Genomic DNA, 27808 nt, shown 5'->3' with positions numbered 1-27808 from the left:
GACTATAACTAAGGTTTTCAAACACAGTACTAGTAACTCTTTAGGAACTTAGGCCTCAGACATCAAAAAGCGTGGTTTTTGAAATACAAACACAATTAGAGTTACCAAGAGACTACATAATCCAGTGTTTGCAGCCAATCATGTCAGAACTTGTAAAGCTACCTCTCAAATACTCTGATCTGACAGTATGGCAGGCTGCAAGATTCTAGTTAGGTGGATAATTTTAAGATCTTTGTTTCAGTGTCCTACCATTTTTAAGTGGTATCTTCTACCTTCCGCATTAAAGTGAGTTCCATAAACTAACAATTTTTGTCTTCTGAAGTCATCACTTTCAGATTAACCATGTTGGATTTTTGGATTCGCACTATACCATTTCTATAAATCTATTTTGTACTATTCTCTCACCTCTCATAAAACTGCAGTAGAGAACTCCATATTTGATTTGCTCCATCTATCTGTTTCTCTATATATATACATATCATATCATTTTAAGTTAAAACATTATCATTCACTTTAAAAAGGCAAGTTCAGTAGAAGACCGACACTTTCTTTAACTTATTTCAGAAAGAAAATATTACATAGATACATGCAATAAGCAACAGTGATTCAAAGACAGTATGTTTTTAAGTTTTCTCACATCTGTTTTCATCATCATCTATGAAGAGTACTATTTGATCATTACTGAAGAAGGAACTGAATTGTTACAGAAATCTCACCCTATGTCAGTAAGAGGTGGTTTGTCCCGGCCTCTCTTGTAGCAAAGAAAAAGTTCAGGACTCTTTAGGCTTCCATAGTTTAAGTTGGCTTGAAGGGCTGTAGGGGTGGCTTCAACACAAGTGTATCCCTCTGGGACAGTTTCACCAGCTGACTTAATTATCACAGCAATGTCAGTAATTGGAGCCTTTGGAAGAGTTGACTTTGTTTCATGTCGGTTTACTTCTTGGTCCAGGAGGGTTGCAGTATCAGTGAGCCCTGCCACTACAAAATAGTCAGCCACTCGTGGACCTTTGTCTTCAATCATGGTTATGTCAGTACTTCCTGGGGGAAATAAAAAGAGAGAAATTAAATCTTCATACTTGTTGAGGGAAGGGGTTTAGCCTGAAAGCAGAGTGTTTAAAACCTTTAAAGAAATTTTGGCAAATAAAAAAATTCCTATATAGAGATTTCATGAAAAATCTAGGGAAACTCCAAAACAAATTTTGATTTCTGCTGCTCCAAAAGAGAGTATTGTTAGTAACTGGATTTCAGTTCACCACAACAGTCATGTTTCAGCACAAGGAAGCTGAAGTGAGATAAAGAAGAAATCAAAGCTCCTAACATAGCAGCTACACAGAAATTTACTTAGTGTTACCTATTAGACCATTCAAGCTCTTCACAGGCTATAAATTAATGCAGGTACCCCTAACTAAAAGCATCTGTATTTTTTCTGCCATTTCTCAGTGAGCAACTTGACTACAGAATTGTGCTGCTTTTTTCTTTTTTGAAAGAACAATTCCAAGTTACACTCACTAGTTTATCTTCTGCACATTTCATCCATTTTGTTTCATAATCTAGACCTAACAGTGCAGTCTTGAGACATTCAGCTGGCAACTGTAACATCTGGAAGTCATTTACAAAAATCACACATCCAAACCCACATTTCATCAGCTGATCAGGGTGTACACATCTCTGCCTAGTTGCACATTCCAGATCTGGAAAGAGTCATTCGCCCAACACCAGCAATGTTCACTACGCATATGATTTTAAAGCAGTGAAATACAAGCCTCTATTAAGAGCAAAACTAGCTAACAGACTATGCTCAAATATCACAATTTCAAGCACCCGATCTCATGAAATACCTATCTTGTTACAAGTTGAGTGAGAAATATTTAAACAGTAGTTGCCAAGCAATAAACCTGAATACTGTCACACCCCTTCAAGGGGCTAGGGACCATCTTCTTTTAGATCCCCATGTTTCCATAACCAGATTTCCGGAGATCCCATCTAGAAAGCTAACCAATAATGGAAGTCTAGTTTCCATCTTTGAAAACAAGCTGCCAAGGTCCCATCTACCAAAGAGTGGTAGTCCATGACTGTTATCAAACAGTAAGTGCACCAAAATTGAGACACTTCTTGTGTTTAGAATGTACTAGTCTGGTTACTGCAGAAACATTGGCCTCTACTAAAGGAAAGGTGGTTTGGCGGAGGCAATATAATCCTGTTCCTTACAACCTGGTTTCTCCTCTGGTTCTTATGCTGCTCTTTCTTACTGAAATCATACTGCAGAGGTATTTTCCATCTTTACATTTTACAAGACCTCCAAGACCTCCGAGTACCTTAGCCTCCTCCTTGTCTGTTGATACTAGGTCACCATTCTTATTCACTGGCGGGGTACGATTTCTTCAGCCTTGCTTTTCCGGCTGACATATCTGTAGAAGCCCTTCTTTGTTATTCTTTGCATCCCTTGCCACATTCAGCTCCAGCTGCACCTTGTCCTTCCTGACCCCATCCCTGCACAACAGGGCAGCATCCATACACTCTTCCCAGGATGCCGGTCCCTGCTTCCACTGGCTGTGCAGTTCCCTCTTACCCTTTAGTTTGACCAGCAGGCCTCGACTCAGCCATGCTGGTCTCTTCTCTTCCTTGCCTGACTTCTTACACCTGGGGACTGAGAGCTCCTGTGCTCTATGGAAAGCATCCTTAAAGATCGGCCAGCTCTGTTCTGCTCCCCTGTTCCTGAGGATGTTTCCCAGGGAGTCCTACTGACTAACTCCTTGAAGAGCTGGAATGTGGCTTTCCTAAAATTTAGGACTATACTCCTTGCCTTTCCCATATCCCTCAGGACTGTGAACTCCACCAATGCGTGATCACTGCAGCCCAGGCTGCCTCAAATCTTGACGCCACTGATTATCTCACTTGCACTGGTACCATCAGGTCCAGTATTGCATCCTCTCAGGTAGGGCTGTCTGTTACCTGGCTCAAGAAGTTACCCTCAATGCATTCTAGGAACTCCTGGATTGCCTACAGCTCCCTGTGCTACTTTCACAGCAGACGTTGGGGTGGTTGAAGTACCCTCGCAGGATGCGAGCCTGTGAGTGCGAAGCCTCCTGGAGCTGGAGGAAGAAGGCTTCGTCAGTAGGCTCCCCTTGATCAGGCAGCCCATAGTAGACACCAGTTAGTGATAAAGCCCTTTACAGGTAAGCAAGTCAGCATGAAATGCAGGGGTAATGGCTTAAACTTAATCTCATATAAATTGGTGCTTCCATCAAAAGGTCCCTCCTCGCACTGCTTCTGCCCATTCCCACCTTCACTTTTGTGCACAATTAGTTTGTGCACCCACGTAATGAACTGGAACAAGGAATTGCTCCGGCTGAATGCTAACCCGGCAGAGACTGGTTAGTGTTCCACCAGAGCAGTTCTCCAATGATTCACTGTGTCAGCACAAAAGCAGCAGCAGTATGCCCCTTTCAGCAGCAGCACTGACTTGCACTGGATTAATCATAAAACTCTGAAGTCTAAGATGTTTCAGTCTGCCTCTTAGATGCTTGGGCTTATTCACCGAATTATAAAAATAAAGAAGTAAATAAACCAACCTCTCCCTGCTCCCCTTAAAAGAAAGGAAAGCCTGAGCCAGAGTATCTTGTAATCTAGAAAGTACCGGTTGCACTTGACAGACATGAAACCAGATTACTGGAACAAGCTGCTAAAAATAGCAAAACGGTTGCCATCATCAAACGATTTTTTTAAAAAACCAAAACCTTTGTTAAATGATCCAGCCTTTAATTACATGCTACGTGCTCACACGGCTCAATATCAAGTTCTCTCAAATGCAACAATGAAACCATCGCCCACACTTTCATTTAGCACACAGAGCAGGAAATAAACAGTAACGATAACAGCATACAACATCAAAAATCTCACAACAGTTAGTATTTTTAATCACAGCGGTAGTTCCTGGGATTGCACTAATGTTAGCCTCAACCTTTTTTTAAAATGAAAAATTTAGCTTTCCTGGGTAAATGGAGAGAGAAAAATTCGAAAGGACCTGAAAAATTAAATACTAAGATTTGGCAGGTTAGAATGCAAATGAGGAGAATCCATTCCCAAAGATTTACCAGTGGGGATCAATAAAACTGTAGCAACTCATTGCTAAGGAACATACACTTCTATCTATGATTTTGTAATTTTCTCTTAGCCATGGCTATGTCTTACTCCACAGAAACTTTCTGCAATCGGACAATTCAGCTGAGGAACTTGGCACACAAGCCTCGTATGTCAGCACAACTGTTAGCGACCATTTTTCAAAATGTTCCGAGTCTCTCAAAACAGTTCCCTTCCTTTTCCACATGGATAAGAAAAGTAAGGTTTCAAGTAAGCAGTACAACTCAGCTCTTTAAGGATTTATCCTCCAAATTCCGAAAGATTTAACGCAACAGGACCTCTCAAAAGAGACCCTGAAGTAAGGTCTTAATTAAGCCATGGTTACCTTCTTCAATTTTATTTTCTAAATATAAATCGACACGAAACTATAAATCAGCAGATAGCCACCGAAACAAGTAGAAACAGCAGAATTCAGATTTTCCGCCTTCTGAACTTCAGGAAAAATAAACATATGATTTGTGAGAGAACACGATGAATCCACTGCCATTTTCCACTATTTTTGTGATACTTCACACTGCTCCTCTGAATAGACAAAGGAACAGACATTCTTCTAAGAGAACTTTTATCAGCTTATCATGGCAACTTTTCCCCATCATAATTTCAAGAGACACTGTCCTCTGTCAGTTTTCTATAAGTAGGTTTCTGTACATCACAAGACTAGTAGGAAAACTCAACGTTTTGAAAATATTGGGATTTTTATTGTATCATCCCATTCCCTCACAGAACAACGCCCAAATTAAAAAAAAAAAAGTCTAAAAATAAAAACTGTTACCTTGGTGTTAGATAATGCAAATGCAGGACATATTGTAAATAAAAAAGCCAACATACAAATCCCATGAAAAATCTTTTTTTTAAAAGTTTACAGAGATACTTAAGTTACAGTCAAACTGAAAACTGTCTGAGGAACTACAAACCTCAAAGTCCATACAGATCCATAAGGGCTATGGAGAAATTATTTACGTGAGGTTAGTATTCCAACTGATTCACAAGACACAATAGGCCTAGGAAAAAAAAGAAAAAAAATTGTCAGAATAAAAAAGGTACTTTTAAAATCTCCATGCTTTTCTAAAAGGAACTCCCAATGGAAGTAATTAGTTTTATAGATGAAAAACAAAAACAGCCTGAGCAGACAACACTTTAAGGCACTTAGTACAACTAGTCTAAGTCGAGATATCTGCTTAGCAAAATAAGCGAGTAAAAAAAAAAAAAATTCTTTTCACTGCTAAACACCAGAAATATGGAAGTGTTCTCCTCTCCCACAGCCCATGTAAGACTGGCCTCTCTAAAACGACAACAGCCTTTCTCACAATCACAAAGTAATTTTACAGTTCTTCCATAATGTTCTATCAAAAACATAGCAACTCAGCTATTGGCTTCATATAGACCACAGCCCTTTCTTAATGAGAGATTTCATAGTGAAATTGTCTTGGGGAAAAGGTTTTCATTCTAATGATCACTTGTATGAATTCTGAATAAAAAAATAATTCTGAATTAAAAAAAACAATATTAGAAATTGCTTCATTTATTGACTGGTGTCTAAAACACCAGTCAGATTTTTCTTCCAATACAGCTAGACTGCAATTTCTTCTATTTACAACTAACTGAACCACAACAAAGAGTTGCTCTTGCAAAGACATAAAAATTTGTGAGAGCAAGCTGCAAGCAGCCACAATGAACTAAAGATGACAATGTAAGTAAATATCATATTTGTATTTTATCTTACAGCTATGTTGCTTGTGTCACATAGCTACAAGCTTTTCAATTTCAAAATGGAGATCACTAATTTAAAGTTCCCAGTCTTCATCTACAGAGACTCTCACAGCTGAGGGACTATTCTTTAGGTACTAAAAAAAGCTTTCTTCTGCATTACGTGCAAAACACAGAAAAAGGAGACTTCTCTAACACATACTCTTTTGTGGAAGTCTGCTTCAGCTATCTGTCATACCCTGAGTAGAAGCAAATATTTATCTTAAAATTGCTAGATCCTCAACTATTTTCCAAAGACTCCCCTACTGAAATTCATTAATGATATCATTTGTTTTACCAGCACACTGGCTGTTTGTAATCAAGTAACATTTGCTCAGAATTCTCCATAACGTAAGTACAGTGAGCAGTATTTAATTTCTCAAGTGTGGAATTACAGGAAAGTGCTTGTCTGCTCATCTACAGTAAAGACATAATGCAGCATGTCCTGATTACGGCTGGGATAGAGCTAATTTCCCTCCCAGTAGCTGCTGTGTTTTGGCTTCAGTATGAGAAAAATGTTGATAACAGTGATTTTTTCAGTTGTTGCTATGTAATCAAGGACTGTTCCCAGTTTCTCATATCTCAGGTGTGCAGGAGCTGCGAGGGAGCACAGACAGACAGACAGCCAAGCTGGCCAGTGGAAATATTCCATACCATGGGCGTCATGCTCATTTTATGAATGGGGGTTGGCTGGGGGGCAGGAATCTTTCTTTTCTCGTTTCCGTGAGTTTGAACCTTCTCTTGTCCAGGAGATCAAACTTTCCTGAGAGTTCTGTCTTTTACAGGACTTTTCCAAAATTTGCATAAATCTGCAAGTTCACGGTTCCACAGTCACTGCTGGGGGACTGGCTACAGTCCTCAGGTGGTGAGAAAACTGTATTGTATATAGTTTGTTTTGCATATTCATTATTTATCATTAGTAGTAGTAGTATGAGTATCTCCTTTGTTGTCTTATTAAACTGTCTTTATCCCAACCCACGAGTTTCCCCTTCTGTCCTTTTCTCCTCTCCACCCCACTGGGGCGGGGAACGGGTGAGCGAGTGGCTGTCTAACGCTTAGCTTCTGGCTGCTGGGTTATCTACAATACAGCAGAAAGGCTTATCAGCAAAATTAGTACGCTAAAACCTTAATATCCTAGAAATTGTCATTTATTATCTAACACTACTAAATATTAGAAAGTTGCTATGCGAAAACATGCATAAGGGGTGCAAATTTTCTTATCTTTCTAACAAGTCAGATGGTAGAATGTCAGCATTTCATTTCAGTGTTTGATTTAAAGATAATGTTCATTGACAGAAAAACCTGTTCTGAAAACAGTATCTGAGATACAAGATGCACTAACCTTGCCAACTGTTTAGGCTACCTCCTTCATTTTTTAAAAAGACTCTTGGAAGTGATGCTAAGAGGGCGATCTGGCAGGCAGGGTGTAGAGTCTTCAAAGTTTTCAAGTATTTCAGAAAGCATTTTGAATACACTACTAAGGAGAAGGCATTCTTGGAAACCTATGTGTAGACATTCACTCCAGAGTAAGAATAACCACCTACAGAATAGGTTAAGAGGTAGTTGGTTTTAAGGGTCATGTGCAGGCAAATCCTTGATTAATTGCTTGTTCCTTTCAACTTCTGGAAAAAAAGTGGCACAAGTGCTGGTATCTCCATGCACACAAAGAATAAAATAAATTTATGTCAAGAGTGTGTGCGGATATCAAAGGTTTTTTCTGTTCACTCCTAACTGGAGTGCTGATCTTAGACCTTCCCAGCAAAAATCAGCATAAGGCTCAGGAGGCCAACTAGCATAACTTTACCAAGAAAAATCAAATTGGTCTTAAAGGCCTCTTATTTCCTCATCTCTGAGCACTTTACTACCTGCAAAGAACACTCACTACATACTATACACAAATTGAATGTAAAAAGTTCTTCTCAAGTTTATTTTTTACAGAGCAAAAGTCTATGAAAGAGTTGAACTTCCTTACAAAAATCTCACTAGTTTCAAAATTCTACTCTAAGCAAGTGTCCACCACAAAGAAATTAAATCAGATCAGTAAAAGCCTAACACCAGAGAGATGGCAGCCAGTTTTACAGACCAAACATGATCTTCCTGCGACTGAAGAAATATACACTGTAGTAAGTTGCAGTGAAGTAACTGTTTATCTCATACAATGCTCCCTTGAAAAAGCAGGTGGCTTTTTAATATCACTTTATAAGAAAGAACAACTCCTTCTTATAATCAGTGATCTTTTCCTTCACTACCCACATGAAGACTCAGAACTGAGATATTCTTGACCATACATCACAAATAACAATAAAGCCATAAAGAGCTTTTTCAGTCTATTTTAATAATATCAAAGTCCAGAAATCTGTTTAACTGAAAATACTGGTGAACTGATGGTCAAAGAACTGATATTATAAAGGTATTTTTGCAAGTGATTAATGGCTAATGCATAACTGTGCAATGTACTGAACTTACTTGCATCTTCTTTCAGATACTGACAGTGCCCAAAAACTACAATGTATGCAAACTACTGCTTACAAAGTACTTGCTGTGTGGAAGCCTACAGCCTGCATACAGAGATGACTGAAGAACTTATACAAGATGGGATACTTTCCTCATAACTGAAAATATTTTTGTAACCGGACTGCACAGGAAATAAATTATACTCCAGACTGAAGAATAACTTCAGCACTTTTTGTGCACTATGGCCCAAACATCTATTTTGTAAACAGCCTGCACAGTTAAGATTTTTAAGCAAGGTAGATGTTAAACACAACTCAGGACTTCTACACAAATGCTTGGTTTTGCAAGTGAATTATACATGGCTACTGGTAGTAAAGCAGTTAAAAGAAAAATGTTTATGCTTTCTGCTTTTAGATTTATTCCTAAAATCAACTGGCCTAAAGATCAGGGAAGACACTGGATTTGATAAACTAATTTAAAATACAAAGACCCTACTGGATGGATACAAGACAGTGTGTCAGGAGGTCATATGCAACACTTGGGAAAATTTACTGGCTACAATCTGAGTAAGCGAGAGGCATTACTCTGTTTTTCAGCCACTGCGCTAGGCAAGACTTCATCGACACAACGACTACCATAGGCAAATCGCTCCCCAACACAGAACTTCACAAGCTATGTGACCAAGCCTTTATAGATGCAACTTCTCTATCATTTTCAGTGAACTAATCAGAAGACAGATAGGGTAGGAAAAGTTTGTTTACCTTTCCAAAAATTAAAAGAAAAACTTTCCTTGCTTTGCAAGAGAAGGGAGAGATCCTGTTCTTCATTCACACAGACCATTCTTTTACCTTGTATTGAGATTAAATAATGCTATTGGTGAAGGGAAGAACAATCTGTATCCCTTTTGTATAAAAGAATCTTCATTGATGCTTGTTAAATCTTAATTTTATACCACAGCAACCAGTGCAGAATTTATTTTAATGAGTGATTTTGGAAAGGTTCCTGATTCACACTAAAAGCATTACATAACATGCATACACATGTTAGAGAGTAAAAATAAGTAACCAGCAAGACAGCACACTTCTTGAGATAAAGCAGTACCAGCTACTCCTTAAAACTGAAAATGGAAAGAAATTAAAACATGTTTGAAGAAGTTAAATGATCGTTATACACAGCAAAGAGATACAGCTGGGTTGCATTAAGCCTTCAGCTTGCCCCCCTTCTTTCCACACACATTTCAAATACAAGAATCAGAGCGGTCTGCGTTGGAATGAACCTTAAATATCATCTAGTCCAACCCCTCTGCCACGGGCAGTGACACTTTCCACCAGACGAGGCTGCTCAAAGCCCCATCCAACCTGGCTGTGAACACTTCCAGGGAGGGGGCAGCCACAGCTTCTCTGGGCAGCCTGCTTCAGTGCCTCGCCACCCTTACAGTAATAAATGTCTTCTTTATGTCCAATTTAAACCTACCTGCTTTTGGTTTAAAACTGTTGCCCCTTATCCTGTCACTACAGGCCTTGGTTAGAAAATCTTTATTAGTATTCTTCTACAACAGTGGCAAAGATAAAGGCATGACAAAGTTGTTGTGAAGAAACTGATGACACTGATTTAAAAAGACTTTTTTTGCAGAAATGGGTGATCTTAAATCACAACAATAAAGTTTAGTCACTTGGGATAGGAGAAGGTAGAACCTGAAGGCCTGAACTTAGCAAGTTTGAACAGCAGTGAGGATTTGGACATGTAAAAGTTATGTCTCTAGGGCTGTTTATAAAAAGAAAATCTAAATATAAATGCTAAATGACTGAAACTACTATTGGATATAATGGCTAGTACTAACACCTTGAGTACCATTTTTTAAAACATGTTAGTGGAAATGCATCAATAATAGTGCTTTCTTCGTTTGTTTTTTTTAAACTATTTCTTAGTTTTATTCTATAGCAACAGAAACAACACAGTGAAGGAGGTTCTCAATGTTAACTGTATTCAATAAATCAGAATGATTGCTCTTGTTCTAATTGCCTCAAATTTTGTCTTTGTTTAACTGGATTTCAAGACATGGAAGCTAATACCTGAAGTCACTTTGAAAAGCAATGAGCAATGCAATCATGGACTATAATTGGCAATCAAAACTTCAGAATTATTTTTTTTAAACACAAAATACAGATACGATTCTAGCACACATATATACCCACACAGGACTAAATGTGAGCAACTTCTGCAAAGACAGTCACCAATATTACCATTTAACAACGAGAACATATTGCAGTATACCCACAAGGTTCCCAAAGAGCTTGCACTCCAGTTGCCTGTCCATTCCAGCACATCTTCACTATTATTGCTCACATCAGCATGCTTGTCCATACCATAGTCACTTTTAAGCAAGTCCACTTCTACTCAGCTAAGTGTGCAACTCCAGCTTACGCATTTCAGTTTGGTGCATGTGGGACAGCAGAAATCAGACCTTGCATATCACAGATGTTTAGAATTACTACAGAATGGAACATTACAAACTAGACTATTCAACAATGTCAAATTAGTTCAGATGAAACACGGAGGTTATCAAACACGATGTCATTAGCAACACATAGGGAAGGTACGTGGACATATCTATACGAGTTCTACGAAGCACATTTTACTATCTGTAAGAACATACCAAGAAAGTCCCCACATTATTAGCCACACTCAGCCAGTAACAAGAGAAAAAGAATTCCTAGATATGCATTTAAAAGACTTTCTTTTTTGGAATGTATATCACGTTGTGATACATTATTAAATGAAATAACAGGTACAGTCACTTGACTAAATCACACAAGTATTAGAAAAATTAGAGTTGCAAAAATAACTTCACAGACATGCAATGCCCACCTTCTACCTGTCTTAACACAACCAGCTGTGGAACAAGAATGGTTGGATGTCATCCGCGACTGGGTCTGAACATGTACACATGCAAATATAGGACCATTCCTTCGTAGCAGTTTTCAAGTAAACACCTGAGAATGTAATGGTTGCACAATTGAAATAGCTTACAAGCTACAAGCTAATTAGCTTATAGAGGTCTATAACACTGTGAAAAACAAACTTAAAGACAAGGTGAAAGACAAAAGGCTTGCCAATTACATTTCATGAAGTATTCCTATAGGATGGCTTTTATTAGTTAATTCAACTTCCAGAAAACAAGTTCTATCAAGGTCCAGTACTGCATATAATCTAAACTGGCTTTTTGTGTCATATAGGTAAATTGCTGAATACATGCAAATTTGCAAAGAAAAAGTGTTGACTCCATACTATCTGTTTGTGTACCTGACTCTTCTGACAGCATCCAAACACAAAAATCAGCCATAAAACGAATGTCATCAGCTTGGTGGGAAAGTTTTCTAAAGCCTTCCAAATGGATCAGGCACGACAGTAGGAAAGGAGCAGAAATACCACATGAAATCACTTCAAATAAGAAACTCCTATGGAAGCAGAGGCACTTAGCCTAGAAACAACTTGATGAAACAGTTGCCTTATTTTTTTTCTTCCCCCACCTGTACAAGAGACAGTTCTCAGAGCACCAGAGTTCTGCAAAGTGTGAATGTTTGAGAACAAAATCACCTCTGCTTTAAGCTCCTGAAATGTCAAACACAGCTCTACAGTTAATGCTGAAAAGCAAACTGTTTTACAAACTGATTAAATAAAAAAAATCTTAACATCAAATTAGCAGGCATACTTCAAACTCAAAGACCAAAGGCTAGAACACCACAGATGGGAAATGAAAAGACCTTTTCCACACTTTTAGCTATAACTTCTATGATGGCTAAAGACATCCACAATTCTTTAAAACTTGACTAAGACAGATATTTGGTAACTCTCTTTGGGGATTTGTTACTGACATTTTCATGAAAGCCAATAACAAATATACCGTTCACACAATGAGAAACAAGTGTCTATTCTTTTGCAGTTTTCCTTTTCAATTTCAAACCACAGGCTTTGAAATAATGCAATAGTGTGCTTCATATGAAGAACGAGTGGTGAGGAAATGAACTGACTTTTGCAAATCCAGTACTGTAACAAGTGATAACTACGTACCAATAATTGTCTAGTTTTGTAAGGCATTTACAGTTTGCCACTTAAGCGTGAATTTTGTTACTGAGAAGTCTAACTGCTTTTCAGACCTGTTTTAGAAACAAATGGAGAACATTTTAAATTAATTTTGCCCTTAAGCAAAACATCTTATTGTTCTCAATCACCCTGAATTTTCTTTGCGTTTGCTATGTTTTCCTGTCCTGTATGCAAATTCTTGGACTGCTGGAGCAAAAAATATCAGAGAAGAAACTAGTCACAAATTTTCAGTTTTATATGTAATAAATTGGAATTATTGAGAAAAGACACAAAAGCAAACAACTAACAATTTAAGATTCTGTCTTAGGAAGCAGAATTGTGCTTTTGTTTTTTTTTCTGATTGTCAGCAAAACCAGTTACCATTGTTATAACACAGTGGGGCAACGATATTACAATATAAATGCCTGTATCAAACGTAACAAAGCTTTCAGAAGCAAAATTTCATGACAGCAATTTGAACAGCTACTTATGAATTACAAATGACTGAAGGTATCACTAGGTTAACGGACCCTGTGATCCACGATGCTAAGGAATATGCAAATGCTCCTCAGAAAAATCCTAAGTGGAGGAAAAAAGGGGAGGGAAAAAAACCAAACCACCCTCCTCTGTCCAGACTGTCCAGACTATCTCTACCATGTTCAACAGTTTAAGATTTCCTATTGTATAGTAAATTCAAGTTGTCCAATGGTATAAAAAAACGGAGCAGTTACAGACATGTGAGGCCAAAAAACAAATTCTGAAGTGGCCTGCAAAGTTTAGAGGAGAAGCAGCTGGAATCAATGAAGCAAGTTTGGTACCAGTAAATTAAGTCCGATTGCCAAGGACAGAAAACAGAAATGGAAAAGATGTGAGAAGGGAAGAATAACAATCAGCAAGCAGTCCAGCTACACTCATTTAATAAACAAGTTTAATCTTGTTTCATCAGTGTTGTACCCAAACCGTTCTTTCGCGTATCAGAAAATGACAACAACTCCACAGCCTGGAAAGAAAATAGTCCAAGACAGAAAATTAAATAATAATAATAATAATAGTTCAGAGCAAGGGAATTACTTTATAAAATGCACTTATTGCCCCAGTTGCAAGCTTTAAAGGTTAGCCATGCTCAGTATTATGTAACAAGTGAAACATCTGCAGCCCTGGAAACACTCTTTGTTACAGAACTCTTTCTGTAATTGGAAACTCTGTTGGAGCAAAGCCAAATATAGTAGCCTGAAACAAAAATAAAACAGTGAAGAAAAAGTAGAGAGACAACAATCCAGTGGTCAAGTGCCTTCTGGGAGCCTAAATCTCCTAGACTGTGATTTGTAGGTTTTTTGGTGCCTGTTTTAGGTTGGGGTGAGGCCCGACTATATTTTGGTTTTGAGAGGTCAAGAGAGAAGAAAAGATGTTCTGTTTCAAAGCCACTTGAGAGGTTATTGAAAGTAAGCTGTAAGAGTTTGAGATACTCAGTTTCTTTTTGTTTTCTCTACTAAGTGTTGAAATGGTTTAGTATTAGCATTGAAATTATTTTGCCAGAATCTGCAGTGACAGAGATTTGCCAGATCACAGAATCATGCTTTGATTTAATTTATTAGGTGTCTACAACACAACCAGCCAAATGCCGCTTGAAATTGTCTCTTAAGGGCTCCACAAATCCAGAGTGGAAAACCTACACTGGTTTTGAGGAATATCATTTTCTTTATTTTTATCTTTCGGGGAAAAAAAAGCTGCAGGAAGATGTCATTCTTCTCTGTAGGTCTCTCCATCGAGTTCTATCACACCAAACACATCATCGACACTTTCAGAGCCTCACAGCCCATCCCCACCCCACTGAACACCTTTCCTGGTTATGAAAAGATGACACCCATTTCTGGTTGGCCTATGACACCAGCCTCAAATCATTTGGTTTCTTGTCAGCATTTTCATTCTCTCTCGGCTGCTTTTCAAGCTTGGCAGGAGCTTATTAACACTTCAGAAGTCTGTCTTTAAATCTTCTTGCCAACTCCTCATTAAGAAACTCTCTTTTGCCAAGATGGCTTAAAAAAGTCCAAACCACATGCTTGACAGCAGTTAGAATTTTCATGCCTTTGGTCGTACGCTGCAGCAGTGAGAATCTCACAGGAGGAACTGTCTTTTTGCTCTTTATGCTGCACCACGCATACCACAATCTTGATCTGCAGCACATTTTTGCAGCGAGGGTTTGCATTAGCACATTTGCAGCAAACACAGAAAGCATGTAGGGACTCTGAGCAACCCCTCTACATCACCCACTTTGCTGGTCACCTCACAACGAAACTACTGCAAATACAAATCATGTGTAAAAAGCTTAGGCCGGTTCCTGAAAACTCGTGCCCTCAACTTTCATAATGATTTCTCTATTGTCAAATGTTTTAACAAAACTTTCCAAAGACAAGCTCTACACTTAGTATCTAAGCTACGTTTCCCATTCACTCCTAGATATAGGCTAAGAGAGAAATGGATCAGAGCACTCTAAGGAAGTGCAGTAACTGTTAACGATTGCCTCCCATGTCTAATTTATTTTAAAGAATATTCACAAGGGGACCCATGCAACCACACTCCAGCCTAGTCACAACTCCAAAAGCCAGAACAAAATGCATAGTACAGGATAAAGGATAGTAAAGCCATCTTACTATTAAAAGTACAGAAATGTAAAAGCATTCACAAATAAAAGTAATCAAGTGGACTCTGTATCTGTGAAAGCATATACGTAAAGTGATTCAAACTTTTCATTATGACTACAATTCTTGCTCCAAACATAAAAATATTGCTTAAGTTTCTACTAACAAAGTTGATTTTTATCCACAGACAAGAAAATTTTGTCATTCTGTGAAAAATCTGACCTGTATTTTCTTGTTTCTTTTCTGTTAAAATTTTTGGTCACTTCTGAGACAACAAGAACATCTGATATTTACACAGAAGCTCATCACAAAACCAAGAAATATTTCTTCCCTCTGAATTCTGCAATATGTCTAAAGAGGCTTATGTTGTCACCCCTTAAAATCCATTGGTTATCAACGCTTGCTTCTCGCTGTGCTCACTTATGTTCCTGAATAAATGTATTCAGAAGAACTGAGTATCTGAATCCATTAAAGTCCATATTTCAGTCTGCTGAATGCACATCAAATGTGAGATCATTAGAGTATCAAAATGATGTTGTGTATTATACAAACTTCTGAAGAAAATAATCACGAAAGATATATTAGAAAGCTATTAATTACACAGACAAATTGATCAATAAATATTTTCCTCAAACACTAAAAAAAGCTGTCAAAGTATAGCAAGCCTGAAATTCTCTGTCATGAAGCATTCTCACACCATAACAAGTAAATGTGAAGTTTGACATTACACTTTTTTGATCCTTCTCACAATTATCTAACAGTCAAAATACCTATACTGGTATTACTTAGCACACTGGTGAAGCTCTCAGACAAAACACTTACAGGAAACTTGATTTTCTGGGATGAACTGTACAGATTTTAAACAGTAAAAAAAAGTGCTTGAGTCAGATCATTGCTAAGAGCATACCTGCTTGGTCACAATACAAACAGAGAAAAGGGAAGAAGAGGTTATAGTTTTCAAAATTTCAGACAACATTACTAGCAGCCACCAATATACTTGCCTGAAGGGATATTCTTCCAGATTTTTAGAGCGCCTAAAACTTACCTATGGTAGCATTCTGAATGCAAATTTAAGTACTAAGTCATACTCTCTCTCGTGCAAAGAGAAAGCAATGCAAAGAGCAATGTTGATTTACTGTTTTATGTTGTTGAGTCCTTCATGTTATTATCTTTTATTATTTTCAACATCCATTTCTGTCATAAATTAACACATGCACTTGTCTTTGTACTTAAAATACTCTTTATGCCTGTTTCTATTTATTTTTCAATACATAATGTTTTTATTGATGTAGTAATACATCAGAAATGAAAAATCTGGCTTCCTAAAGCAGGCTATGACTATTGTGGACACGATTCTATTAGCATTCCTGTTTCCAATTTAACCACCTAGGAATGGATTAATCCAGTTTACTTAGAGGACCGATCTCAGCTTTTTCCAAATTGTTTAGAAATTCAAATGGACATCCTTTCCCAAGATTTGCTCCTACACGACTTACACAACAGCACAGTCCTGTCACTCTACCCAATGCTCAGTTGCTGTGGCACACACAAAACGTTTGAGCGCCCCACATCCATTTGTCTGCACAGGGTGGAGTGGAAGTCACAATGTCTCCCTTTGCAAACAAAACAAAACAAAACAAAACAAAACAAAACAAAACAAAACAAAACAAAACAAAACAAAACAAAACAAAACAAAACAAAACAAAACAAAACAAAACAAAACAAAACAGTCTGCCAGCCCTCATCTGCTCCCAAGTATTCAGTAGCGGAACATCCTCATTCTCCTCTACTGATACTGCTCCACTCTACACTTTTACATATTACTAGCTCTGGGAAGAGGCAGGTGGGGTGATAGTTACGTAGTCAGAGGATTTACCTGAGAGGTGGGCTACCAGCATTTCAGTCCCTGCTCAAAAGAAAGGGCATCACACAGCCCTCTGTAACATAGTTTCAATGCTTTACACTCTTTTTTACTCATTCTTCCTCTGTCATTTTTTAACAGGGCTAGGGCAGAATCATTATTCTATACAGACAAACAAAGCAGGGATACAAATGGAATTATATGAGATCGTTTTGCACTTACCAACCTGGACAACTCAAATGCAAAGTATTTCAACTCAGATGTTCAATCCAGCAAGCATACCAGTTAAGTATGACATTTGTAAAAAGGTACAAGAGACAATTAGGCATTTGATGCTCAAAGCAGTTTCCCTTCTCAGATTTGTACATCATCTGGCTATTAATATAGCTAGGAAAACAGTTTAAAATTAGAGGAGTGACTTGCTAAATATGATTTTTTTTCCCTAGCAGAATCAGTTAGATCAAAGAGACTAAGAAGTAAAGATACTGAGATTAACAGTGCATACACTGTACATCTGAATCTCACAGAAGACAAAATAAAAGCTATAAATGTCTTAGTGCAGTATTTGTTCTGTTTTCTTTAAAACAAACTTAAATGCGACTTTAGTCATTACATTCACAATGAATGAGTCATCATAATCCAAAGGAACTTAAAGCTTTCACATGTAATTATCTTACAAGATGATGTCTACAAAAAAAAGTTCAAAGCAGAAATGCAGCAAAGTATATACTTCGGAGTTTGAAATAACACTGCCTTTTTAAGAAAACATGGGTCATATACTGCGCCTTTTTTCAAAGGTAAGCCTTCTACTTTGTTTACCCAATCATGAACAACATACTCCTTGTTTCATTATGCATGATGTAGGCTTGGTTTATTCCTAGAACAACTGTACCAGCATAGCCAGAAGTGCACAAAAGAATTATGCTCTTCAGAGATACACAGATACTCTGGTATAAGGCTCTCCATAAGTACACCACCACCAGCGAAACCAATTTTTCATTTGCAAAGCCTGTTCTGTTTATGACTTGAGATTTCCGTATACCAGTACAACTTCAAGTGTGCCTACACAGTTCATTACTATTGGAAAACTTTAACAATATGTGCTTATACTCTATCCATGTAACAAAACATACACAGTCCTACCCAGGGAGAATTACTACTTAAAGCCAAAGGCAGAACTAAAAGAAAAACAGAAAAAAAAAAAAAAAAAAAGAAAAAAGGAAATGAAAGGATGCATCTTCAAGATTACACAAGAATTTAAGGTCAGAAGAAATTCAAGTCTTTCACTGATGATTCTAACTGCAAGAACTCACTTTGAGTCACATAAACATAATACAGGAGGCGTGCAGACTTGTTTTTTCTGGTTTCTTCACAACTTAGAGAGCAGTAACATGTTTATGCAGTCAGGAGGTTTTCCCTTTTACGTCCTGCTTATCCTTTAATATTCAGAACTGAAAAAAAACCTGGATGTGACCAATAAGAGGCATACTGCTCCCATTCATTAACAAACCACATTTATGCATCACAGTGGTACATGACTTAGAAAGCTTACAAGAAAATGACTTCTACTCTTCCTCCTCCTGCCAAATCCAAATGTTATTCATAGATTTTGTGGAACATACATGAAAAACTAAACTTCACCTCACATGCTTAGCTCTCTTTGGTTCCTTCTACAGGAATTGGAAGAGGAACTTTAAATGACAGCTGAGGACACCTGAAGCCAGGCTTTCATTCATAGAATGGTTTGGATTGAAGGGACCTTATAGATCATGTAGTTCAAACACCCCTGCCATGGGCAGGGACACCTTCCACCAGACCAGGTTTCTCAAAGCCCCATCCAACTTGGCCTTCAACATTTCCAGGGAGGGGACAGCCATAGCTTCTCTGGGCAACCTGTGTCAGGTCTCCTTAGGCTAAAATTAACTTCTGTTAACATCCCTCTTCAGTCACATCTTTGGTGGTTTCAGAAGCTTAGCAGGGACAAGACACATATGCTTTACATACATTAAACATTTCTCAGGCTATCCACATCCTTGGAAGTATTTCCTCTGGCAAACATACAGCTTATTTTTTACGATCTGTTTTTAGGAAACCTGAAAAAGATATAGTCTATGCCTCCAAAAAAAAAAACCAAACTAAAACCCCAAACCTCAGTGTACTTAAGTTCATGTTACCTTCAAACACAATAATTTTCTCTCACATACACCTCGATACCCAGTAGTTTATATTCTCACTAGGGCCATTCATTACTTAAAATGTTACTGGGAGAACTCAAGCACCAAGAAAACAATGAAGACATAGGTACAAATGGCTCCCTAGTCTAGGTGAGCTGCTGCAGTTGCTGCTGTTACTTCCAAGGATGGATGGCTGATCAACTGTTGAGAACTGGCTATGCCGGTTTTCGTATTTTGCAATAGTCCCATTCAATGATTAGAGTAACCAACTGAATAACCTGTTGCTGTGACTCAGCACTTTACCTTATTTTTCCTTTCTATAACTTTCCCTTAGACTGAGATGGATTTCCTGTAGAAGTTTCAGGGCTTAACTAAATAGCTATTAACGCCTTGATTTCTTGCTTTTCCTGAAACATTAATTAATTGCTTGAACTTTTTCTTCAGATGCTACTACTAGGTAGCTGCTCTCTCACTGTGGTTGTCTCAACTGCAGCCACACTTTTTCCCTTCTTAAAGCAGCAAGGCACAGTTTACACATTATATAGACATGTCTGGAGGATATCTTATGTGCAAGGCTGCTACCTACGTCAGGTTTCCTATCTGCATAAGAGTATAGTTTCTTCATCAGAGAATGACAAATAAGGCTGGAGCCATGTTATGCGACACCAGGAATAGCAGCACTGGGCTGCCCAACCGGGGAAGGAAAGAAAAAAAAAAAAAAAGGTCAAAAAAGAAAAGAAATCTTGCTTTCACCGGTCTCACAATGCCTTAACATGAAAGACTTGCAAAGGGGAAGAAGAGCACTGAAGAATGCATCAGTGGGCTAGTCTTCAGTTTAAGCATTGCTGATCAAAGGCTGTAATTAATTATAAAGGCAAAAGCTATCACTGAGATGTGTAGGTTAGGAGAGAAAGCAAAAATGTAGAGTTCTTTGCCGCTCCAGTGAAAAATGGCTAAGTTTTGTAGTAGAGCTGCAATTCATTCACAACTGGAAAACACTTCCATTTCAAGAGGAAGAAAGCTTCTACTACTCTGGAGACTTGCAATTGTAAACTCAGCTTTTGCTGCCAGAATTGAGCAACTTAATTTGCAAGTCAATCCCTGATTTGCACTATTTTTAACATCTTTTAGACAGAAAAACACAGGCTTTTGGTTGATGATTGAAAAGCATCAAGTCTCTTTAGAGAAGTTACTGAGAGGAAAGGAAAGGAACTGAAGTGTCAGAAAATGCGAAGATGAAAGCAAATAAGGCAAAACTGGCTCACTGCATTTAACTGAAACAAAGCAAATGGAATGGTTAATGACGTGCAAGCCAACCTTTAGGCAAGAAATCATGGGTACGTTTTTATTGTTCTCTGTATCAACAACGTTGAGTTTGCTGATCTTCAAAAAAAAAAAGTGAAAAGTCACACACATAAACAGAGAACATCACTATAATCTTTGCTATTCTGAAAACTGTTTTCAAGTTTCCTCTCTGCCAAAGTGAACAGTAGACATCAGGACCACATTTATACTCTTGAAGAGCCTTAAGCAGAAACAAAGGACTAGAGTGAGATATTAACTAAGACAAAACTTTCTGCTCTCTTCCAGCTTGGAATGCATAGCACAGTGTAACTGTATTCCTGAAACTTTAGAATAAGTAAGCCTTTATGCGCACATTTTGTGACAGATGCAGTCACAAGAATAACTGAACATGAAACAGTCACACTCCATCAGAACTTGTGTTGTAGTCCAGAAACAGTCTTGAATTGACTCACTTCACATCTAACAACCATTTACACAGAGATCAGAGTTACAAGCCTTTACCTCCACAAATCCGCAGAACGAAAGCATGCTCCGTATCATAGTGGCCATGGGGTATTTCCAACAGCACTACTTTTTTATCCAATGGGAAAGAAGCAGCATCACACTTCTGCAAAATCGAGCGCAATAATTTTGAGACGGGGATGATTTTTGTAGCAAGACAGAAGCTCAAAAGTAGATCAAAAAAATCCAAAGACTTCAGTTTACAGTCTGACGCACTACAGAAGGAAAGCAGGTCTCATGCTGCACAGTGCTGTAAACTGATTCTCAATTTACAGATTTCAATAAGCAGTAACGGACAACTATCTGGCAAGTCACAACGGAAGCAATCTAATAACTATGACTATGATCCCCATGAGCTATTTTAGAGGTCACCTACACCGCGATCTTCAGTATCTTAAACGCTATTGAAGAAAGAGGCATGCTGACGGCGGGTAATCCATGCCTTGGGATGACTGGCAAGCACAGGAAAAGAAAAAGTTCTGCCAGGTAGATTTCTACTGTGCAAGCTACCTTTTAAACAACAAGATGCCAGGTTTAGAGGCTACAGGTGCTTTTTGTTGTTATTTCAGTCAGAAGTCTAAACCAGTCAGAAAAGGAGACACTACTACATGAAACCAGTAAGCAGACGACTGTAAACATGCTAGTCTCTACACATACCACTCTATGCCTACAGCTGCCATTGAAATTTATCTGAAAGCTTAACAAATAAGACATCTGATCATACAAAACAGTCAAAAGACTACCTCAGCTTCCTCTTGCAACTTCGGCAATATACCTTTCCTATCTCATTCTACCATGACTTTTTTCCTATTCTTTTTCTATGCTAACCCAGACACATGCATCAAGGCTAACACTGGAACTTCTTTGCCCTTAAAGCATATTGAGGTCGAATTCCAAATTCAATTCTCTGCTGGTCAAAGGCAGACCTAATAAAGAACCAAGCTTAAAAAGTCAGCATTTCAAGCACTGTATTTCAACAACATGTTGCACCGCTACTCCAAATGAGAATTCATACATATTGAGTCAGAGGGATGATATTCACCATTTGGATATCCCAGTTTTCATCAAGTTAGATGGTTGTCATTCAAAAAAATAGAAAAGTTGACCAGAAAGAAATCCCACACACAATCTTCAAACAAGAAAACAAACATGGAAGACGTGGCCCAAGAAGATCTCACTACATTGACTTTGGGCTACAGAAAGCCCAACCTTAACCTAAAAAGGAACAGCCAAATATAACACTATACTTATCCTTAAGTATTTAAGAAAATGCCTATCTTAATTTACAAGTACCCAGTTTTTGAGATTTTAGCAATAATAAGTGTCTATGTGTACTAGTAACTGTTTTGACATAGAAGTCAGAAGTCATGTAGGCAAGCCAATATTTACAATTCTGGTTTCTACTGAATTCTTCCATTGCACCACTCAAGACGGAATGCATTATTAGCATTTCATATCCACTGGGATGGTAAAAAGCAGCCTGTCAGCCAATTATTTAAAAAAAAAAAAAAAGACTTCCAGTGACTTTTATAATAAAAACATTCTCAAGCTATCCAACAGTTTTCATTTGTTTTTAGTTTGTGTCCTTTGTGCCAAGCATTTGAAATACATATTTTAGTCTGGTTAGTGGTCTGGTTAGTCACTTAAGTTTGGTCACGACTGCTTTTCACAGAAAACACAAATAAAAATCTTTTCATTTTCCAAACAGGTATGAAGTAATTTGCATCCCACCACAATGTTTTTCCCCCGAAGAACACAGAGAACATTTACTGCCTTAACTTCTAACATGCTACCTTCAAAAATGATGGCAAAACTTTTACTGACTTTGTGTTTAGTCTAGATAAGAAAATAGCCAACAAAAACAACTAAAAGCAAATCATTTTATTTTTACTAACATGTCCATGTACAGGCTCAAATTCATCCTAGCTAAGAACATCACAATAAGCCAAGAAAATACTACAGAAGTCACACTAACACAGCTTACAGAAAAAAAGAAAGATCAACGTCCTGTCTGTTTACACACTAAGCCACCGCATAGATCTGAAAGTTTAGCTACAGGCATTAAGTCTGAAATCAGCCCAACAGTCTGTGTTTGCAACGTGCTTCAGCTTCAGAGCAAAAGAGAACACCGCATTAGAAAGATCGGTATAGAACAGGCATCTAATTCAGATTTAATATAATTTTGTTCAGTTTGTTCATCCTTTCTGAGACTGTGGTATCAATAATACACTAAGCTGCGCTCGGACACTTCGGAAAATCACGTCTGGCATTGTTAACGTCTGGCACAGTTAATCAGTTTACACCACATCTAAAGCTTCTGACAGCTTCTGCAAATATTTTTTCCCCCTATTTGACACACGAGGGCCCTAGCCTATCGCCAGATCTTGTCACTACACAGATTATCTGGTCACGCAGCACAGACAGACCAGACATCCCCAAATGACAGCACAGCCTGATGGAGAGTTACGGCTGCAGCCGCCTCTCCTTCCTTTTCCAGCCTGCAGAACTCAGCCGTCAGTTCTCCGACACCTTACCGACACGACCAGCTTCCAACACACAGCACGACGGCCAGCACTGCTGCCCCCACCACGGGAGCTGAGGGCCGGGGAGGGGAAGGAGGGCCGACCCCCGCTACCCAAACACCCCCCCCCCCCCGACAGCCACGGCACCGCCGCGCACGGCCTCCACCCCGGGCCGAGGGGAGCGAGCCCCGGGAGCGCCCAGGGCCTTAACCCGCAGGGGGCCTCTCCGCCACCCCCCCCGAGGGTTCAGGCCGCCGGAGCCGAGCGGAGGAGCCGGAGTAGGGAAAGGCAGAGGAAAATGGAAGAAATAAAGAAAAGAGCTGCCGGGGGGGCTCACCTGCTGCCGCGCCCGCCACCTGCGCCGCCGCCCGGCCAGCCCAGCGCTCCCTGAGGAACGGCCGCGGCGGAGGCGAGCGAGGAGCCCAGCAGCGACCATCGCCATTAAAATTTAAAAGCCCAGGAAAGCGCGTCCGCCTCCCCGGCCCGCGCGGTGCGGGGATAAGGGCTCGCCCCAGCGCGGAAGCGCTGCCGGGGCAGGGCAGGGACGGAAGGAGCCCTTCCCGGGGACCGACCCGGCGCCAGGGGAACACCCCGGACCTCCGGGCGAGGGAGGAAGTTTCCTCCCGAGGTGGAAGAGGCCGGGGAGCGGAGAGGGGACCCCCCCCCCGCCGGCTTCCTGCCGCGCCCCGAGGCGGGGGCGGTGGAAGGCGGACGAGGCGCCGGGTCCAGCGCCCGCTCCCCGCCTGTCAGCCCCCCGCCCCGCTTCCCTCCCTCCCGCAGCTGCTCACCTGCCGCCGGCTCTCCCGCCGACAGCCGCCCCCGGCGCCCCTCGTCCGCTCCCGGCCTCAGAGCTTCTCCCCGCGCCCGCTGCCTCCTCAGGAGCCGCCGGACCCGCCGCCGCTCCTGTCTGGGGACGAAGCGTCCACCATGTTACTTTCTCCCCCGCAAACGCCTACAGGCGGCTCCAGGGCCCGCCCCGAAAGGAGGCGGCGGCCGGGCGAGGGAGCGGGCGCGCAGCGCTCCCGGAGCCTCTGCTGCGGCCAGGGGGCGCCCGCGGGCGGCGGCAGCTCCGGGCGGGGCGCGGCCGCCCGCGGCGCCTCGGCCCCGGCACCTGCGTGCGCGCACGGGCCCCGCGGCGGAGGGGCGGCGGTGGGCCAGAGGGAGCCGGGTGGCTCCGGGCTGGGCGGTACGGGGTGAGGGTGCGGGGCCGGCGGGGTCGCCGTTCCCAGCTGGCTGCGTCCCGGCTGCTGTGAGGTACGGGTTTGTACGACAGTGAAAATAAAAGGAACGTCGGAGGCTGGGCGGGTCGTCTCAGCCGCCTGCCCGGGCCAGGCTGCTCGACTTGTGGGTGACAGCGTTACGCGGACAGCCCTCGGCGCGTTTTGTGAGGTGGGAAGCTGTGGCGCAGGGGACGTGCTGAGGGGCGCGCCTGGGCCCTGGAGAGGCCGTGGGTCCGTTCGGCTGGCGTCGTAAGGGAGCCACGGCGTCACCAGAAACCGTGTGGCTCCGCGGTGCCTGGGGGATCCGTCCCAGGGTGCTGGAGGAGGCAGGGGATGTGACGGCAGGACCCCGCTCAATCATCTGCCAAAGGTCTTGGGAGGCTGGGGGGGTCCCTGCCGACTGGGAGCTAGCCAACGTTACCCCAGTTTACCAGAAGGGCATGAGGGGGGACCCAAGGAACTACAGACCTGTTCGTCTAACGTCATTACCTGGGAAAAATTATGGAAAAGGTCATACTGGGTTCTATTGAAGGGCATTTATAGGGCAACGCAATCATCAGGCACAGTCAACATGGGTTCACAAAGGGAAAATCCTGTCTAACTAATCTGATAGCCTTCTGCGACAAGGTCACCCACCTAGTGGGTGAAGTGAAAGCGGTAGATGTAGTTCTTCTGGGATTTAGTAAGGTTTTTGATACTGTTCTTCACAGCGTCCTTCTGGACACATGGTCCAACTGTGAGATGAGCAGGTACACTGTGTGCTGGGTGAAGAACTGGCTGAATGGCAGGGCTCAAGAGGTTGAAGAGAATGGGGCTGCGTGTGGCTGGTGGCCAGCCAGCAGTGGTGTTCCTGAGGGCTCAACTCTAGGGCCGGTTCTCTTCAACGTTTTTATCAACGGCGTGGAGGCAGGAGTTGAATGCACCGTTAGTAAGTTTGCTGATGATACTAAACTGGGAGGTGCTGTTGACTCTCTCAAGTGACAAGAGGACTTGCAGAGGGTTTAGGTAGATAGAAGCATTGGGCAATCTGCACCTGGGACAGAGGAACGCTGGGCACAAGTATAGGCTGGGAGAGGAGTAGCTAGCGAGCAGCCCTGCGGAGAGGGACCTGGGGGTGCTGGCTGACAGCAGGCTCAGTGTGAGCCAGCAGCATGCCTTGGCAGCCCGGAGGGCAAATCTCTGCACCCTGGGGCGCATCAAACACAGCCCGGCCAGCCGGTCAACAGAAGCAATCATCCTGCGGTATTCAGCGTTGTGCAGCCTCACCTGGAGCACTGTGTGGAGCTCGGGGCCCCACAATTTAAATGGGACATTAAGGAACCTGAATGCCTCCAGGGGAGGGTGACAGAGCTGGTGGAAGGGTTGGAAAGCATGTACTTTGAGGAGCACCTGAGGACTCTGGGTTTGTCTAGTGTGCAGAAAAGGAGTCTGAGGAGCGACCTCATTGCTCTCTGCAGCTTTCTGAGGAGGGAGAGAGGAGAGGGAGGTGCTGAGCTCTTCTCCCTGGGATCCAGGGGCAGGACGCATGGGAATGGTTCAATGCTGCACCAGGGGAGGTTCAGACTGGGCATTAGGAAGCATTTCTTTACTGAGAGGGTGATCAAACACTGGAGCAGACTCCTCAGAGAGGTGGTTAATGCCCCAAGCCTGTCAGTGCTGAAGAGGCGTTTGGACAATGCCCTCAATCATAGGCTTTAACTTTTGGTCAGCCCTGGAGTACTCATGCCATTGGACTAGATGATCACTGTAGTCACTTTCAACTGAAATATTCTCTATTCTATTCTATTCTATTGTATTCTATTCTAAATAAGGACTGTGTCTTCCCTTCTAGCTGCAGATTTCCGTCGCCTCACAGCAGCTCTAACAACAATCTGTTGTTCCACTAAGCCATCTAATTCACTAACCCACTAGGAAACTCAAGGTATGTTTTAATGGGTGCATTTTTTTCTAAATTTGTCAGTTGAATAACGTACCCCAAAAAGTCACTGAGCACCAGTGCTGTCATAGAAATTCAGACCATCCTTTTCATAGCACTTACTTTCTATATTGCTTATGCTGTCATTAAATTCCACCTGCCCAAAGGAGAGAACAAGGCCAAGAGAAAGGCAGATAATTTTTGTGGCTTTATAGCTCTCTGGCCCAGAGAGCTTACCTCTGATCTTTGCACCCAAAATAGTGTGTTTTTTCTGTTGTGAGTTTTGACTTGTGATTAATGCTGAAAACATATAATTCAAGATTTTTACATTATAGCAAATCGTTCCACTTAATTTCTGACTGAGCAGCATGCCGAGTTTCAGCATCCCTGCAGGGACAGGAATGACTCTCACACACTGATGCAATGCACAGTCGATTCGATTTATTGCTCTGCTTGCGTGGTTATATATATTTTTCATATCTGCACACGTGATCACGCTTATTCGGATAGGCTACAGACATAAATCACGCGCTGTTCACGCACCCCGTATTCCCTTATGATTGGTAACTATGCACTAACGCCAATAGCAACAGACCGCCTGCACGTCCTTGAACACATCTTGTTTTTTCTAACCCACATCATGTGCGCTATCAGAACTTTCTCAATTGTTATTCTTAGTTGTCCTTTCCAGCGGCCTGTTCAGTTATGCTAACTGTTTTGCTTAAGCGGCCTAGTCATGCTAGCTCTCAAGCTACATCAGCCCCAACAGTAGCACAAAAAAACTCTGTTCGAGGGACGTTCAGATAGTTTCCAAGAATGTTCTTGACTTTGCTTTGTCAACAGTTGCCAAACCTACATCTTCAGGATCCTTTAGCCTCATTGGAGCAAATAATTTGTTTGCTTTGGGTGCCTCTGACATGCACAGGTGAGGATTTATGCAGAGTGAGACCGTGATAAGCTTGGTTTGAGTCCTTGGGAATAGAAATACCTTCCCTTTACAGATTCCTGACTGAGACCTTCATAACTTCTGCATAACCGCTGATGGATTTCATTGCTTATTTCTGTAGTTTCCTCCACAGTCATATCCATTATGGATGTGACATCAGAGACCATTTCATCTTCTCTGGCTTTTGGAATTGACATATGGAGTAATTTTGTCCAGAAGGAGGATAACGAAAATGTTTTAAAAAGGGAAGAAAGGAAGACCCGGAGAACTATTAGGCCTGTCAGTCTCATCTCTGTGCCTGG

At 41.0% G+C, this 27808-nt stretch overlaps 1 protein-coding gene across 1 annotated transcript in view; it reads right to left on the bottom strand.

The window, feature by feature from the left end:
* Nucleotides 1-24354, bottom strand: part of DENND4C (DENN domain containing 4C) — a 76557-nt gene extending 52203 nt beyond the window's left edge. Inside the window, exons 1-2 of the mRNA XM_075411568.1 lie at nucleotides 24214-24354; nucleotides 717-1038 (exon numbers count right to left, since the gene is read on the bottom strand). Coding sequence (XP_075267683.1) covers nucleotides 717-1021 — 305 coding nt within the window. The 5' untranslated portion in view covers nucleotides 1022-1038; nucleotides 24214-24354. The remainder of the gene's footprint in view (nucleotides 1-716; nucleotides 1039-24213) is intronic.
* Between the last annotated feature and the right edge of the window lie 3454 nt (nucleotides 24355-27808).

This window comes from Opisthocomus hoazin, chromosome Z (assembly GCF_030867145.1).
Source record: "Opisthocomus hoazin isolate bOpiHoa1 chromosome Z, bOpiHoa1.hap1, whole genome shotgun sequence".
Classification (NCBI taxonomy): domain Eukaryota; kingdom Metazoa; phylum Chordata; class Aves; order Opisthocomiformes; family Opisthocomidae; genus Opisthocomus; species Opisthocomus hoazin.
Note: the sequence above shows the minus strand (reverse complement) of the source record. Positions and strands in the feature narration are given on the sequence as shown.